Genomic DNA, 18,877 nt, shown 5'->3' with positions numbered 1-18,877 from the left:
CAGCTGCTGAGAGACGCTAATGGCCCTGGGCCATTAGCATCCCCTGGCTTGGGCGGCTGGCACCGTTGGCACCTTTCAGCGTCTCGAAGGGGAACTAATTGGAACTGGCTGGCGACGTCTCTCGCCAAGAGCCGCCTCACCCCGTCCTTTGGCCAGCTCCGGGCCTTCGGGGGGGGGGGGGAAGGGTTGGAAGGGAGGTTACGACGGGTGGCCAGCGCCAGTGGCGGCATTGGAAATCGTTCCAGAGATGGGCAAGGATGCATTTTGGCAGAGGAGCATGGTGTGGCGAGTCCTTTCCTGGGCTCCTGCGTGCACGCTGGCTTCCGAATGCCAGTTCCTGCTCAACAGGGCCAGGAACGCAGGAGATAATCCAATAATTACAGTTTCATTTCGGATCAGCGGGGAACCTCGGAGGGAGTCCCGCTGACAGTAGCTGAGGCGGAGGGCCAAATTAGCAGAGGAGCCCTTTCTGTGCCCTTATATCCCCAGGGGAATCCAGAGAAGCCTGCGATTCTGGAGGGCGAGGGCCCCCTCAAGGTCATCTAGTCCTGCCCCCTGTCTTCGGTTGGTTGGTTTCATGCGGCATAGCAGAATACAAAGCTTTAGCGCCTAAGCATCACAAAAACAGCATATAAAATGCGTCCCAGAAAGACAGGCGGTTCGCAACTTACGTCACGCAGCCGAGCCCCGCATTTCTGTCATTGAGCGAGATGGCTGTTAAGTGAGTTTTGCTCCCGTTGTATGGCTTTCCTTGCTACAGTTAAGCGGATCGCGGCGGCTGTTACGCTAGGAACATGGTTGTTAAGTGAATCGGGCTTTCCCCATGGACTTGGCTTGTCAGAAGGGGATGACCCCGGGATGCTGGGACTGTCATAAATGTGAATCAGGTGCCAAGCGTCTGAATTTTGATCATGTGACGTGATCGTGGGGATGCTGCAGCAGTTGTAAGTGTGAACAATGGTCCCTTTTTTCCGTTTCATTTTAACTTTGGTCACTAAATGAACTGTTGTAAGTCGAGGAGTACCTGTACACCCTCACCCACTACCCGGAGTCCCTTAGTGAGGGAGATAGGTGGTTTCTAATGAATAGATAAATCCATAAATTCCTTCCTTCCTTCTTCCTCCTTTCTTCCCACTTTCAACCTTCCTCCCTCCCTTCCTCCCTTCTTCTTCCTTCCTCCCTCCCTCTCTCTCCTTCTTGTGTATCTCTTTCTCTGTCTTTTCCTTGCTTTCTTGCTTTCTTCCCACACCTCCCTCTTTCAACCTTCCTTCCTCCCTCCCTTCCTCCCTTCCTTCCTGTCTATGTCTTTTCCTTCCTTCTTCCTCCCTCCCTCCCTTCTTCTTTGTCCCTCCCTCCCTCCTTCCTCCCTACCTTCTCCTTCCTCCCTTCTTCTTCCTTCTTCCCTTCTTCTTCCTTCTTTTCTCCATTCTTCTTCCTCCCTCCCTCCCTCCCTTCTTCTTCCTTCCTTCCTCCCTTCTTCCTCCCTCCCTTCTTCTTCTTTCCTTCCTTCCTTCTTCTTCCTTCCTTCCTCCCTCCCTTCACCTCCCTCCCTCCCTTCTTCTTCCTTCCTTCCTCCCTCCCTCCCTTCTTCTTCCTTCCTTCCTTCTTCTTCCTTCCTTCCTCCCTCCCTTCACCTCCCTCCCTCCCTTCTTCTTCCTTCCTTCCTCCCTCCCTCCCTTCTTCTTCCTTCCTTCCTGTCTATCTCTTTCTCTCTTTTTCTTCCTTCTTCCTCCTTCCCTCCCTCTTTCAACCTCCTTCCTCCCTCCCTCCCTCCCTCTCTTCTTCTTCCTTCCTTCTTCCCTTCTTCTTCCTTCCTTCCTTCCTCCCTCCCTCCCTCCCTCCCTTCTTCTTCCTCCCTTCTTTCCTTCCCCCCTCCGTCCCTTCTTCTTCCTTCCTTCCTCCCTCCCTCCCTTCTTCTTCCTTCCTTCCTGTCTATCTCTTTTTCTGTCTTTTCCTTCCTTCTTCCTCCTTCCCTCCCTCTTTCAACCTTCTTCCTTCCTTCCTTCCTTCACTCATTCATTCTTTCATTCTGGGTTGGATTTTCTCTTCTCCATCTCAGTTACATTGGCCCAGATTGGGACGCTCAACTGATGCACCATCTGAGATATTTTCCAAGTTTTCAGTTGTGGGAGCGGAATCCTTGCAAAGCTTCTCCTCTGTCCTGATTTTACTTCTTCCATTTATTTTGCCCTCTGTTTGCAAAATCTTCCCCTTGTTTGCGGCTGGCACTGTTTGAGGCTCAAACAATACGACACGACAATAAAGTGTGTGTTTGCACAAATTGTGTTCCCTTCGAGGAATATAATAAAAGTCACCATCAATTGTTATGATTTTTCCGCTCTGAGCCGGCTTCTCTCTAACAATGCAATTTTGCACAGTACAAGATAGATAAAAATCTTTTTTTTTTTTTTTTTTGCTAGATGCAGCTCAACAGAGCTATTGATCTGTGCCCAACAGGAGAATTTTCCCTGGCTGGGGAAAAAACGGAGTTGTGACCTCAGGATCCCACTTTTTGTTGCCAAGGGTAGACTTGTGGGAACTGTGGATTGTTGGTTTTTTAATGCCTTGATTTGTCTTCCATCACAAAAAGGAAAAGGGGAAAGTCCCTGACCTTAAATAGCTGTTTGGGCAGAATATGGGCAGAAAAAAAAGGAGGCTCCTCGGGAAGGGGAAATTTAAATTGAACATTTTGTGTCCTGTTTTTATCTTTTATTCGTTTTTACTCATTGTCCAGAGTCCTTCTTGAAGTAGATGGGCAGTTTTCCAAATTAGATAGATAGATAGATAGATAGATAGATAGATAGATAGATAGATAGATAGATAGATAGATAGATAGACAGACAGACAGACAGACAGACGGATGGACAGATCGAGGAATAATAGATGGAAGGATAAATGGATAGAGGATGGATGATGGATGGATGAGTGGATGGAGATGGATGGATGGATGGATGGATGGATGGACAGACAGAAAGACAGACAGATCGAGGAATAATAGATGGAAGGATGAATGGATAGAGGATGGATGATGGATGGATGAGTGGATGTAGATAGATAGACAGACAGACCATAGATTAGAAAGAAAGGGAGAGATAATAGACAAGAGAGAGCAAACAGACAATGACAGACGGATGGATGGACGGATGGATGGATGGATGGATGCATGGATGGATGGATGGATGGATGGATGGAGTGAGAAGAAAGGAAGATAGGTGGATGATTGGATAGAAGATAGAAAAATACTGTACTATCTATCTAGATGATAGATAGACAATAGATGAGAGAAAAGGGAGAGATATTAGATAAGAGAGAGCACGCAAGAGAGATGAGAGAGAGAGAGAGAGATAGACAGTCAGACAGACAGATGGACAGAGATAGACAGATAAGAGAAAGAGAGAAATGTTTTTAAGTGAATCCTGTGGTCTTTAAATGAATCCAACCCCCCCCCCCCCATTTACTTTGCTGGGCAGCTGGAAAGGTCATGAACGATGATCCCATGATCCCAAGACACCGCAACCCTCCTAAATATCTACCAGTTGCCCAAATGCCCAAATTCTGATCCCATAACTGTGGGGATGCTGCAACGGTCGTAAGTGAGAGGACCAGTCGTAGGTCACTTTTTTCAATGCGGCTTTAACTTTCGGCAGGAAATGAACGGTTGTAAATCAAGGACCACCTCCTTATAGGTCTGTCCAGAACAGCTGCTTTATTGGATTAATCCACATTGAAGCTGGGCTGCAAAATTCCACACGGCCACTAGGGGTGGAAGGGAGTGAGTTTGTGCATGGCTTTGCTGCCCTCTGGTGGTTGAGTTGAGTTCTGCCACCTAGAGACCCCCTCTAACCAAATCCAATTTTGTTAAATGTTTCCCAGGTCAGCCGAGGTAGCCTCTAGGTAAATGAATACCCAGTTACTCCCTGGAGTGACTACCAGTCTTAATTTATTCAATGTTTTTTCCCTCTTTGCATTGCAGGAAAGGGTGTTTGTATACCTCCTGGATGAGGAAGCTCGTCTGACGTGCAGCGACCCACCACATGACTTTCCACAGGAGGGCCGGCTCAGGTGAGGCTCGGCTTGGTACACCCTACCCCACTTCATGTGTGAATGCCTTTTGTGTAGTAGAAGGATGGATGGTTCCTCTAGAGAAGAGGAGTGAGTCACTTAAAAGATTTGGACCATTGCATAGCATCTTCCTTGTCGATCATTGTCGGACATTGTCGATCGAAAAAGTCGGCAGTTCAGCGGTTCGAATCCCTAGTGCTGCGTAACGGGGTGAGTTCCCGTGACTTGTCCCAGCTTCTATCAACCTAGCAGTTTGAAAGCAGGTAAAAAATGCAAGGAGAAAAATAGGGACCACCTTTGGTGGGAAGGTAACAGCGTTCTGTGCACCTTTGGCATTGAGTCACGCCGGCCACATGACCACAGAGACGTCTTCGGACAGCGCTGGCTCTTCGGCTTTGAAACGGAGATGAGCAGCGCCCCCTAGAGTCGGGAACGACTAGCACATATGTGTGAGGGGAACCTTTACCTTGACCTATAGCGTCTTATTTGTAAAGTTTGGCAGGACCCCTGGAGAACATCTAACCAGTGTTTTTTAACCTTGGCCCCTTTAAGATGGGGGGACTTCAACTCCCAGAATTCCCCAGACAGCTGGGGAATTCTGGGAGTTGAAGTCCCCCCATCTTAAAGTGACCCAGGTTGAGAAATTCTAGACCAGCTGATCCTTCTGGTCTCTCCCAACTCTATTGTTCATGGCTGGCTGGGGAATTCTGGGAGTTGAAGTCCCCCCTTCTTTAAGTGGCGAAGATTGAGAAATATTGGTGATTCTTCTGGACTAGTAAATTGCTGCCTTTTGCAATTGACTGGTGGTAAATTTGTCAATGACGATGATGTTCAAATGGTGTTTCAGATGTTTTGGGATTGCACCCAAGGCTTTTGTTGTTGTTGTTGTTGTTGTTGTTGGTTGCGCAATCAGCTGAATGTTCACCTTGTATTTGGCATTTCTGCCTACCTATCGAGTCCTTCCCGAGGACTTGAGATGTTTGATTGGGCTACAACTATCGTCGCAGGATGGAAGCTGTTCCAAGCAAAGTGACTTCTTGCAATTCCTTGCCGGCTTCAAACATTTGGGGAAATTTTTGGGTTCAATCAATGATTCACTTAACAAGCAAAGTAAAAAGGGTTGTAAAATTAGGTCTGCTCTTGGGAAAGCTCAACCGACGACTGCATCGCTTAGTGGCTGAAATTCTGGTTCCCATTGTGGCCGTAAATTGAGGACTACCTATAGTTTAAACCAGAAGTCTTCAAACTTGGCAGCTTTAAGACTTGTGGACTTCAACTCCCAGAATTCTCCAGCCAGCATAGCTGGCTGGAGAATTCTGGGAGTTGAAGTCCACAAGTCTTAAAGCTGTCAAGTTTGAAGACTTCTGGTTTAAACCCTCATTCAGATGATTGGATGACTTTGGGGAGATTAAAGCCCAAACAGAGGTCCCTGGAGGTTAAATCTATCCCCCCCCCTTAATTTTCACTGACCACGTGACTCACTATCCCTCTTCCCCCTCCCCCCCAGCAAAGAAGCCCAGCTGCCTTGTTAAAAAGGCAGATTATTCCAGATTATTTCTTTTTCTTTTTTTCCCCCCATTTATATTTATATATTTTTCCTTTACATAAGAGAAATGCTTGGTGAACAGTGTACACGAAGTCAATGGGCTAAGTCTGAGTCAGTTGCTTACATCATGGTACTTTTCAAACTCTTAATTTCTAACTCTGTTATCCAACCGAAAAGAAAAAGGAAAGGAAAGAAAACCATTAGAACAATGAATCAGCGGAACGACTCGCCTCCAGAAGTTGTGAATGCTCCAACACTGGAAGCTTTTAAGAAGAGGTTGGATAACCATTTGCCTGAAGTGGTGTAAGGTTTCCTGCCTGGGCAGGGGGTTGGACTAGAAGACCTCCAAGGTCCCTTCCAACTCTGTTATTCTATTCTATTCTATTCTATTCTATTCTATTCTATTCTATTCTATTCTATTCTATTCTATTCTATTCTATTCTATTCTATTCTATTCTATTCTATTCTACTCTACTCTACTCTACTCTACTCTACTCTACTCTATTTCTATTCTATTCTACTCTACTCTACTCTACTCTACTCTACTCTACTCTACTCTACTCTACTCTACTCCACTCTACTCTATTTCTATTCTACTCTACTCTTCTCTTCTCTACTCTACTCTACTCTACTCTACTCTACTCTACTCTACTCTACTCTACTCTACTCTACTCTATTTCTATTCTACTCTACTCTACTCTACTCTACTCTACTCTACTCTACTCTACTCTACTCTACTCTACTTCTATTCTACTCTACTCTGCTCTGCTCTGCTCTGCTCTGCTCTGCTCTGCTCTGCTCTGCTCTGCTCTGCTCTGCTCTGCTCTACTCTACTCTATTTCTATTCTAGTCTAGTCTAGTCTATTCTATTCTACTCTAGTTACTCTATTTCTATTCTACTCTACTCTACTCTACTCTACTCTACTCTACTCTACTCTACTCTACTCTATTTCTATTCTATTCTACTCTACTCTACTCTACTCTACTCTACTCTACTCTACTCTACTCTATTTCTATTCTATTCTACTCTACTCTACTCTACTGTACTCTGCTCTACTCTACTGTACTCTACTCTACTCTACTCTACTCTATTTCTATTCTACTCTACTCTACTCTACTCTACTCTACTCTACTCTACTCTACTCTACTCTACTCTACTCTACTCTACTCCACTCCACTCCACTCCACTCCACTCCACTCCACTCCACTCCACTCCACTCCACTCCACTCTATTCCATTCCATTCCGTTCCATTCCATTCTATTTCAGATGACTCCTGTGAGCAAGCCAAGCTGTATACGGCAAGCAGTTCTTTTCTATTAGAGACACCAAAGCCAAATTCAGACGCTTGGCAACTGACTCATATTTATGACGGTCGCAGCGTCCCAGGGTGTGTGTGTGTGTGTGTCATGCGATCCCCATTTATGACCTTCCGACAAGCAAAGTCAACGGGGAAGCCAGATTCATTTTACGACCGTGTTACTCACTTAATAACTGCAGCGATTCACTTACAACCGTGGCCAGAAAGGTCGTAAAAATGGACCCAGCTCACTTAAGCAATGGTCTCGCTTAGCAACAGAGATTCGGGGCTCGCTTGTCATCATAAGTCAGGGACTTAATTTTCTCCTAAGAGGACAGCAGACAGGAGGGTTAGTCTCGGAGGGGGGGGGGGAATCTGAATTGCAACCCCAGCATATTTTAAAACCACTCTGCTTTTTGGAATGAAATAACCTGGCATTGCAAAAAAATAAAATGAAAATCTCACATCCCTCAGGTGGGCGTAGAGTCCCCGGGGTAACGTCACAGATGTTCAACATCGCTTGTAACCGGGATATACAGCTGGACTGGAAAAATCTGCTCTGATTGGCACAGGGAGGAATTCTTGTGCTTCCTGACATCGTGGGACCCATCTCCATGGGGGGAAAGAGTCCTCCTATCGAGATGAGGTGGACCGAAAGGAGGATACTGACCCACCACAAATCAAAAACGATAGGCCTATATCCCTGCTAAACTCAGACTATAAAATCTTCGCTTCAATACTGGCAGAAGGACTCAAAAGATATTTGTAAATAATTTCATACACTCTGATCAAAATGGGTTCCTGCCCAAAAAGACAGATCAGAGACAATTTGAGGATAATTTATTTATTAGTTCGATTTATTATTTATTAGTTCAATTTATACGCCGCCCTTCTCCGGAGACTCAGGGCGGCTTACAATGCGTTAAGCAATAGCCTTCATACTTTTGTATATACCTGCTTAGTAGGGCTTTCGGGCCCCCCCTAAGCGGTGTTCTTTTTTTTTATACAAAGTCAGCTTATTGCCCCCACAATCCGGGTCCTCATTTTACCTACCTCGGAAGGATGGAAGGCTGAGTCAACCTTGAGCCTGATGAGAATTGAACTCCCAGTAATTGCAGGCAGCTGGCAGCTAAGTGCTACTTTAACAGCAGCAGTTTAGTCTGCTGCGCCACCAAGGCTCTTTCTGGATACTTTCTGGACACTTTGGAATACGATGAGGCACATCCAGAGAAGCAAATGGCGTTGATATTTCTAGATGCACAGAAAGCCTTTGACAGTGTGAATTGGCGATTTATGTTACTACAGTTGAAACAAATGGGCTTTGGGAGAAACTTTATCCAAGCCATCGAAGCCATAGACCAAAAACAAGACAGCAAAAGTAATGATAAATGGAGAATTGACAGGGACTATTGAAATAAAAAAAAAAGGAACGAGATGAGGTGGACCGGTGGCTCTCGTGGTGTGGAGACAATAACGTGGTCCTTAACACCAATAAGACCGAGGAGCTTATAGTGCACTATAGAAGGAATAGATCAGACGTCCAGTCCTTGCTTATCAATGGAGACCGAATGGAGCAAGTGGCCACTTTTAAGTTTCTGGGTGTTATCCTAAAAAAGGAGCTGACTTGGGGGGGCTCACATTGCAGCACTGGTCAAAAGGGCCCCAGCAGAGATTATACTCCCTGAGACTTCTCAGGAAACAACAACTGAATGGAAAACTGCTGGTGACTTTCTACCGTTGCACCATAGAGAGTATTTTAACTTCCTGCACCTGTGTCTGGTTTGCCCATTGCACAGGGCCAGATCGGACAGCGCTCCAGAGGGTCAACGTCACTGCCCAGAGGATCATCGGTTGCCTCCTCCCCTCTTAGGAAGAGTTTTATAGCTCCCACTGCCTTAAGAAAGTTCAAAACATTCTTAAAGATCCATCTCATCCTGGATCTCACCTTTTTTTTTTTTTTTAACTATTACCATCTGGCAGCCGGTACAGGGCAATAAAAACAAGGATAAACAGGCCGAGATACAGCTTCTATCCCAGGGCAATAACTATGCTGAGCCTTGGTGGTGCAGCAGACTAAAGCACTGTTAAGTAGCACCAGCTGCCTGCTATTACTGCAAGTTCGAATCTCACCAGGCTCAAGGTTGACTCAGCCTTCCATCCTTCCGAGGTAGATAAAATGAGGACCCGGATTGTGGGGACAATAAACTGACTTTATAAAATAGAACACCACTTAGGGGGGGGCCGAAAGCCCTACTAAGCAGGTATATACAAAAAGTATGAAGGCTATTGCTTAAAAGAATTGTAAGCCACCCTGAGTCTCCGGAAAAGGGTGGCATATAAATCGAACCCATAAATAAATAAATAAATAAATAAATAAATAAATAAATAAATAAATAAATAAATAAATAAATAAATAAATAAATAAATAAATGTTGAACTCTACTGCATAGTGCAATATTAATGCAATATCAGGTTTTCAGTTCAATTGTATGGAATGTGAAGGATGTCTGTTTGTGTTATGTTTTTATAGTTTTCCTATGTACGCTGAAGATAGCATTTATTTTTGTTGTACGAGGTGCAATGACACTAACCAACCGACTAAGCCGGCTCCCCTGCCCGTCCAGCCTCGCCTCTGTTTTCATGCGTGCCTCTGTGCAGAATAAAGAGATTTTCTGCGCAGGGGACGGTTGGCGTCTCTTGATTGCAAACCTCCCCGCTGGATGCTTGGCGGCCGCTCTATAGCTGGCGAATTAACTCGCCCGAGGTTGGTTAATCAATGGCAGGAAGGGTGGCACTTAACCTACAATTGTCCCCAGGAGCCCCGCTGCGGCCTTGGCACAGGCAAGCCCTCTTTTGGCACTCGGCTCTCTCTCTCTCTCGGGGGCATCGAGGAATATACTGTCTTGACGGGTGGACTTCGACTCCCAGAATTCCCCAGCCAGACTGGAATGATAAGAGCTGGAAGCGACCATAAAGATTGTGCTAGCTAGTCCATTTTAAATGGTTTTTAACGTTTGTATCATGTATATTTTACTTTCTGGCTGTTCACCGCCCTGAGTCCTTTGGGAGTAGGGCGGTATATAAATTTAATTATAAATATAAATTATAAATAAATTTGTCTGGAAAAGAAAAGAAAAGAAAAGAAGAAAAGAAAAGAAAAGAAAAGAAAAAAGAAAAGAAAGAAAAGAAAAGAAAAGAAAAGAAAAGAAAAGAAAAGAAAAGAAAAGAAAAGAAAAGAAAAGAAAAGAAAAGAAAAAAAGAATGTTGGAACAAAATGACACTCTTCCTTCATTCTTAGCTTGTCAAAAAAAGTTGGGAATATTTTTTAAAGAAATATCATGTTTGCACCATGCTTTTATCTTCTGGATCAGTATATTTGTTATATCTGTAAGGCTGTGTTCCCCACCTTAGCCGACTTTAATACGGGTGGACTTCAACTCCCAGAATTCCCCAGCCAGCCAAGGAATTCTGGAAGTTGAAGTCCACATGTCTGAAATTCACCAAGGCTGAGAAATACTGGATTTAGATGACCCTTCTGGTCTCTTCCAACTCTATCATGCATGGCTGGCTGGGGAATTCTGGGCATTGAAGTCCACATGTCTGAAAGTCCCCAAGGCTGAGAAATACTGGATTTAGATGACCTTTCTGATCTCTTCCAACTCTATCATGCGTGGCTGGCTGGGGAATTCTGGGAGTTGAAGTCCACATGTCTGTAAGTCCCCAAGGCTGAGAAATACTGGATTTAGATGACCTTTCTGATCTCTTCCAACTCTATCATGCGTGGCTGGCTGGGGAATTCTGGGAGTTGAAGTCCACATGTCTGAAAGTCCCCAAGGTTGAGAAACACTGCACTTAGATGACCCTTCTGGTCTCTTCAAACTCTATCATGCATGGCTGGCTGGGGAATTCTGGGCATTGAAGTCCCCATGTCTGTAAGTCCCCAAGGTTGAGAAATACTGGATTTAGATGACCCTTCTGGTCTCTTCCAACTCTATCATGCATGGCTGGCTGGGGAATTCTGGGAATTGAAGTCCACATGTCTGAAAGTCCCCAAGGCTGAGAAATACTGCACTTAGATGACCCTTCTGGTCTCTTCCAACTCTATCATGCGTGGCTGGCTGAGGAATTCTGGGCATTGAAGTGCATATTAAGTTGCCAAGGTTTAGAAACACTGGACTACACGCTGGCTGGGGAATTCTGGGAGTTGAAGTCCACCCGTCTTAAAGTCACCTTGGGTGATAGCCGCAACCTTACAGATGTAACGGGGTGTATGGATCCCCATCAAAACATGGTAGAAACATGGTACTTCTTTTTAAAAATATTCCCAACTTTTTTTTACAAGCTCGGGAAGAAGGAGGGCAAATTGGGGGGGGCGGTCTCTCCTTCCCAGGGTGGTGCGTGGGAGCCCCCTAAGTGCCAGTCTCTAGAGCAGTGTTTCTCAACCTTGGAAGCTTGAAGATGGGTGGACTTCAACTCCCAGAATCCCCCAGCCAGCGCTGCTGGCTGGGGGATTCTGGGAATTGAAGTCCACCCATCTTCAAGCTTCCATGGTTGAGAAACACTGCTCTAGAGTGAGTTTTCCCTGCTTTTTCAGAAGCGCGGATTCTTTCGCTGGCTAACGCAACCGATGTGGCGTTTATTGTGCTGTTTATTGCGTTGTCCCTTGCTTCAGCCGTGGCTCCCAGCTGGCTCCAGCCTTTCCCCCCCTCCCATAAAATGTGCCATGGGGCCGTCTCTTTGTTGACCCAGCCGAGGTGGCCCTGGGTGGGCCTGGCACCACCCAAGAGGCAAACACGGAGCCCGAGTGGATGTTTCACTCCACTTGTTTGCTGGGACATCAGAACTCGGATCTATTCTTGCATAAAATCCTGCCTGCACGAAAAAAAATAGCTATAGGGGATCCTTGACTTACAACAGACTGTTCCAAGTTACAGCGGCCCTGAAAAAAGTGACTTAACGGCCGTTTTTATCAGTTACGTCCCCCTGGGATCAGCATTCAGAGGCTTGGCAACTGACTCGCACTTATGACGGTTGCAGTGTCCCAGGGTCACATGATCCCCGTTTGTGACCTTCTGACCAGCAAAGTGAATGGGGAAGCCCGATTCGCTTAACAACCGGGTTATTCATCGAAGAACTGCAGTGATCCACTTAACGACTTTGGTAAAACGGGGCAAATCTCACCTGACAAATGTTTCACTTAACAACAGAAATGTTGGGCTCGGTTGTGGTCGTAAGTCGAGGACTACCTGTGCCCCGCCTATACGGGAACTCCCCAACTTACGACAGTTCCTTTAGTGACCGAAGTTACAACAGCACTGAGCAAAGTGATTTATGACCGTTGCAGCAACACCCCCGTGGTCTCGTGACCAGAATGCAAAATTTTATGCAAGCAGCAGAAATTTGGGGTTCAATTGTGGTCATAAGTCGAGGACTACCTGTAGACTGAATTGTGATCACGTGACTATGGGGCTGTTGCGGTGTTGGCAATAACAACTACCAGGTGTAAGTGACTTTTTTCAGCTGCCCGGCCTTCAACTCCCAGAATTCCCTGGGGTTGGGGGCTTTTTTGGGGGGAGGGGGGTAACCTCAGATTGTTGCTAAACAAATGGTTCTAAGTTGAGAATTCTTTGTATTTTCTACTTTTTGAGCTGCACAGTCACACAACACACACACACACACACCAGCTCCAGGTAGTCCTCGACTTACAACAGCTTGTTTAGTGACCATTCGGAGTTTCAACGACACTGAAAAAAGTGACTTTTGACCGTTTCTCACACTTACGACCGTTGCAGCATCCCCGTGGTCACCTGTTCAGAATTCAGACGCTTGGCGACCGACTCGTACTTACGACGGTTGCAGCGCCTCCAGGGTCACATGATCAAAATTCGGATGCTTGGGCAACCGACTCGTACTTATGACGGTTGCAGAGTCCCGTGATCCCCTTTCGCGACCTTGTGACAAACCAAGTCCAAGGGGGAAATCCGGTTTCGCTTAACGACCCGTGGGACTAACTTTTAAGAATTGCAGCGATTCCCTTAACAGCCGTGGGAAGGAAGGTCGTAAAACGGAGCAAAACTTAAGTAACGAATATCTTTAACTTTAGTAACGTAAATTCCGGGCTGAATTGCGGTCGGAAGCCGAGGATTGCCTGAACTTGCAACCAGGGGGCCAGGCCTGCATCATCTCCAAACATCCCCAAACCACGAATAAACCAGGATACACAGGAGCCCCCTGCCTGGCATCACTTCGATCGGCCTGGGCCATTAACGCCCAGAAGGTCTAAGTGGCTTTTGAGCAAACAACCTGCAAAAATAGGTCGTAAATTCTTATTTGTGCTGGGCTATAAAAGCCCCTGGAGCTCTGGGAAGTAAGCAAATATTTGCTCGGGGTGATGTGGCAGTGATGCGCCCGCATGGCAGGTGTCCACCCAGAGGCCGGAAGGCGCTTCTGCCAAGGAGGAGGAGGAGGGGTGGCGCCCCACTGCCAGGTCTTTCCAGCTTCTGGTGCATGGATGGCTGGGGAATTCTGGGAGTTGAAGTCTTGAAGGAAGGGGCTGAGAAAAGCAACGTTTTACACCTGGGCAGGAAGAAAACAAAGATATAAGAATAGAATAGAATAGAATAGAATAGAATAGAGTAGAGTAGAGTAGAGTAGAGTAGAGTAGAGTAGAGTAGAGTAGAGTAGAGTAGAGTAGAACACCATGTTTCCCCGAAAATAAGACCCTGTCTTATATTTTTTTTTGAACCCTGAAATAAGTGCTTGGCCTTATTGCCATGCGCTCAAAAGCCCGATTGGGCTTATTATCAGGGGATGCCTTATTTTGGGGGAAACAGAGTATCTGTCTGTCTGTCTGTCTGTCTGTCTAGTTATTTATCATCTATCTATCTATCTATCTATCTATCTATCTATCTATCTATCTATCTATCATTTCTATCTATCATATCTATCTATCTATCTATGGTATCTATCTATCTATCTATCTATCTATCTATCTATCTATCTATCTACCTATCTATCATCCATCTATCATCTATCTATCTATCTACCTTGTTTCCCTGAAAATAAGACCCTGTCTTATATTTGTTTGAACCCTGAAATAAGCGCTTGGCCTTATTGCCATGCACTCAAAAGCCCTATTGGGCTTATTATCGGGGGGTGTCTTATTTTGGGGGAAACAGGATATCTGTCTGTCTATCTATCTATCTATCTATCTATCTATCTATCTATCTATCTATCTATCATCTATCATCTCTATCATCTATCTAGCTATCTAGCTATCTATCATCTCTATCTACCTACCTACCTATCTATCATCTATCTATCATCTATCTATCATTTTTATCTATCATATCTAGCTAGCTATCTATCTAGCTATCTATCATCCATCTATCATCTATCTATCATTTCTATCTATCATATCTATCTATCTATCTATCATCCATCTATCATCTATCTAGCTATCTAGCTATCTATCATCCATCTATCATCTATCTATCTATCTACCTTGTTTCCCTGAAAATAAGACCCTGTCTTATATTTGTTTGAACCCTGAAATAAGCGCTTGGCCTTATTGCCATGCACTCAAAAGCCCGATTGGGCTTATTATCGGGGGGTGTCTTATTTTTGGGGGGAAACAGGGGTAGAATAATAACTTTATTGTCACTTTGAATGTGCACTAATCGGCATACATTTAAAATGAAATTTCGTTTCATATATTAGGCAAAACCTGGCTCAACAACAGTACCTGCGAGAGGGACCTTGGAGTCCTAGTGGACAATCACTTAAGCCGTGAGCCAGCGCTGGCTAGGGGATTCTGGGAGTTGAAGTCCACCCATCTTCAAGCTACCAAGGTTGAGAAACACTGTCCTACAGGCTTATACAGCTAGTCCTCAACTTACAACATTTCATTTAGTGACCATTTGAATTTACAACGGCACTAAAAATAGTGTCCATTTTTCACGCTTGTGACCCATTGCAGCACCCCCCACGATCGGATGATCAAAATTCAAATGCTTGGCAACGGACTCCTACTTATGCCGGTTTTCAGCCTCCTGATCCCCTTTTGCGACCTTCTGAGAAGCAAAGTCGATTCGCATAACAACTGTGTGACTAACTTCACAACGGCAGGGAGGGATTCGCTTAACAACCGTGGCACGAAAGGTCGTAAGATGGGTGGGGGGAGGGGCAAACTCTGGCTTAACCAAGGTCTCACTTCGCCGCAGGAATATCGGGCTCCATTGCGGTCGTAAAACGAGGACTCCCCGTATTTTCGCACTTAGCCCCCCTCTTAATACCTGCTTTGCAATTTTCTAGGTGAGACGCGTTCCTTTTTTTCCCTGCCTTGCAAAGAGGCTTTTAAAGTCACGGCAGGAGGGCGGGAGGGCTCCATGCCACTTACTCCTTCGCTTTGGGGGTAATTGCAGCTTTCGGTGGGTGATCAGAAAAGTGGGTAATTGCTCCCTGGGAGAGGTGGGCCGCCCCGTTTCTCCACCAGCCAACAAAGGGCTCCTGTCGGGGATAATAGCAACAAATTAAAAAAAAAAAGTCGGAGTCAATTTGTTTGTCACTTTTACAGGAAGGGAGGAAAAGGGTTTGAAAAAAATGTGATTTTTTTTTTTTTAAATGGCTCATCAGCATCAAGTCCAGAAAAAAAACAGAGACAGGCTCGCTTGCAAAGATTTATATATATATATATATATATATATGTCTTTTTCTTTTTCTTTTTCGTAGGCTTTTATGTGCATATTCTTTCTAGCCAGGTTTTAAAACCTGGCTAGAAAGAATATGCATATATATATATATATATATGTATGTATGTATGTATGTATGTATGTATGTATGTATGTATGTATGTATATGTGGTGGGGTCAATTGGAAGATTTCGGGGGGGGTTGAAAATCAGTGCAGATGATTCATTTAGCTGTTCATCCCCCACCCCCGCCTCTCCCGCACGGAGTATTTCATATCTTTCGTCTCGTGTTTAGCTGTGTGCTGAGCCGCTGTTAATTGCAGCCCCAAAAGACATCAGACGGAACCAAAGACAAATTGGAAACACAGATCGGCATGAAAAAAAAAATGTGAAGCCACCACCAGAGTTTCTGCTTCTTGCTCTCCGCAAGATTATTGTTTTTTTCTTTCTCTTTTTTCCGCTAGAAACCAAATCATCTTTGGCTGGGGAAGTGGTAGAGTTTTGCTTTCTGTCTCGCGGCCTTGAAAATTCACGGGGAAGAGTTTCAACCTGGGTGACTTTAAGACGGGTGGACTTCAACTCCCAGAATTCCCCAGCCAGCATGCTTTAAAACGGGTGGACTTCCACTCCCAGAATTCCCCAGCCAGCATACTTTAAGACGGGTGGACTTCAATTCCCAGAATTCCCCAGCCAGCATGCTTTAAAATGGGTGGACTTCAACTCCCAGAATCCCCCAGCCAGCATGCTTTAAGACGGATGGACTTCAATTCCCAGAATTCCCCAGCCAGCATGTTTTAAGACGGGTGGACTTCAACTCCCAGAATTCTTCAGCCAGCATGCTTTAATACGGGTGGACTTCCAATCCCAGAATCCCCATCCAGCAATGCTTTAAAAGAGTGGACTTCCACTCCCAGAATTCCCCAGCCAGACATGCTTTAAGAGGGGTGGACTTCCAGAATCCCCCCAGCCACCATGCTTTAAGACGGATGGACTTCAATTCCCAGAATCCCCCAGCCAGCAATGCTTTAAGAGGGGTGGACTTCCAATCCCAGAATCCCCCAGCCAGACATGCTTTAAGAGGGGTGGACTTCCAATCCCAGAATCCCCCAGCCAGCAATGCTTTAAAAGAGTGGACTTCCACTCCCAGAATCCCCCAGCCAGCATGCTTTAAGACGGATGGACTTCAATTCCCAGAATTCCCCAGCCAGCATGTTTTAAGACGGGTGGACTTCAACTCCCAGAATTCTTCAGCCAGCATGCTTTAAGACGGGTGGACTTCCAATCCCAGAATCCCCATCCAGCAATGCTTTAAAAGAGTGGACTTCCACTCCCAGAATTCCCCAGCCAGACATGCTTTAAGAGGGGTGGACTTCCAGAATCCCCCCAGCCACCATGCTTTAAGACGGATGGACTTCAATTCCCAGAATCCCCCAGCCAGCAATGCTTTAAGAGGGGTGGACTTCCAATCCCAGAATCCCCCAGCCAGACATGCTTTAAGAGGGGTGGACTTCCACTCCCAGAATTCCCCAGCCAGCAATGCTTTAAAAGAGTGGACTTCCACTCCCAGAATTCCCCAGCCAGACATGCTTTAAGAGGGGTGGACTTCCAGAATCCCCCCAGCCACCATGCTTTAAGACGGATGGACTTCAATTCCCAGAATCCCCCAGCCAGCAATGCTTTAAGAGGGGTGGACTTCCAATCCCAGAATCCCCCAGCCAGACATGCTTTAAGAGGGGTGGACTTCCACTCCCAGAATTCCCCAGCCAGCATGCTAGCTGGGAAATTCTGGGAGTTGAAGTCCACCCATTTTTCAGTTGCTGAAGTTCAGAAACACTGCCTCATTTTACGACCTTTCTGGCCGTAGTCCAGAATCACCACAGTTCTTTAGTATAACACGGTTGTTCAGTGAATCCGGCTTCCCCGTCGACTTTGCTTGTCCGAAGGTCGCAAAGGGGGATCACGTGACCGTCATAAGTACGAGCCAAATGCCTGAGTTTTGATCACGTGACCCTGGGGAGGCTGCAACGGTGGTCAGTGGGAAAAATGGCCACAAGTCACTTTTTTAGGGCCGTTGTCACTTCGAACAGTCACTAAACGAACTGTTGCAAGTCGAGGACTTCCTGTAGAGAAGCGGATTATGTTAAATGCAGACTCGTCTGGTTTTTTTTTTCCTATACCGCCTGCAAATCCCAATTTGAGCAAATTTCAACCTGTAGTAAGAGAACGTGAAACCTTCCTTCCTTCCTCCCTCCCTCCTTCCCTTCCATTTTTCCTTCTTTCCCCTATCCTTCCCTCCTTTCCTCCCTTCCTTCTTTTCTCTGTCCCCATTATCTCCTCCCTCCTTCTTTCCATCTTTCCTTCATCCTCCTTCCCTTCCCTCCCTCCCTCCCTCCCTTCTTTTCTCTGTCTCCATCATCTCCTCCCTCCTTCTTTCTATCTTTCCTTCATCCTCCCTTCCCTCCCTCCCTCCCTCCCTCCCTTCTTTTCTCTGTCCCCATCATCTCCTCCCTCCCTCCTTCCTTCCTTCCTTCCTTCTTTCCTTCTTCCCCCTTCCCTCCCCTCCCTCCCTCCCTTCTTTTCTCTGTCCCCATCATCTCCTCCCTCCTTCTTTCTATCTTTCCTTCATCCTCCCTCCCTTCCCTCCCTCCCTCCCTCCCTCCCTTCTTTTCTCTGTCCCCATCATCTCCTCCCTCCCTCCTTCCTTCCTTCCTTCCATCTTTCCTTCTTGCCCTTTTCCTTCCCTCCCTCCCTCCCTCCCTCCCTTCTTTTCTCTGTCCCCATCATCTCCTCCCTCCCTCCCTCCTTCCTTCCTTCCTTCCTTCCTTCCTTCCTTCCATCTTTCCTTCTTCCCCCTTTCCCTCCCTCCCTGCCTCCCTCCCTCCCTCCCTCCTTCCTTCCATCTTTCCTTCTTCCCTCTTTCCTTCCCTCCCTGCCTCCCTTCTTTTCTCTGTCCCCATCATCTCCTCCCTCCCTCCCTCCCTCCCTCCCTCCCTCCCTTCCTTCCTTCCTTCCTTTCTTCCCCTGCCACAATCATGGATAGACTCTCAGCCCCTCACAATGACAAAGAACATAAGAATATCAAAACATGTAAAAGCAGGAGAAGAAATGACAAACTGAAAACCGCTCGGCTAACGACACTGCCTTCCCTCCAGCCCTCCCTTCCTCCTCCTCCCCAGCCCCCCTCCCGCCCCCCACCCCCCCACCCTCCGGGGCAGCGGCCAAGAGGTAGCTACCTCTGCCATGGGCTGCTTGGTGGAGTTGGAGAGCCTTAATTGACATTC

At 46.2% G+C, this 18,877-nt stretch overlaps 1 protein-coding gene across 1 annotated transcript in view; it reads left to right on the top strand.

The window, feature by feature from the left end:
* Positions 1–18,877, top strand: part of PDE2A (phosphodiesterase 2A) — a 206,578-nt gene that overhangs the window by 120,829 nt on the left and 66,872 nt on the right. The window contains 1 exon segment of the mRNA XM_070943043.1: positions 3,974–4,062. Coding sequence (XP_070799144.1) covers positions 3,974–4,062 — 89 coding nt within the window.

The sequence above is a fragment of the Pituophis catenifer genome, unplaced genomic scaffold, assembly GCF_029215685.1.
Source record: "Pituophis catenifer annectens isolate HBS135680 unplaced genomic scaffold, rPitCat1.0.hap2 SCAF_4, whole genome shotgun sequence".
NCBI classification, from domain to species: domain Eukaryota; kingdom Metazoa; phylum Chordata; class Lepidosauria; order Squamata; family Colubridae; genus Pituophis; species Pituophis catenifer.
This window is presented reverse-complemented; position numbering and strand designations above follow the sequence as displayed.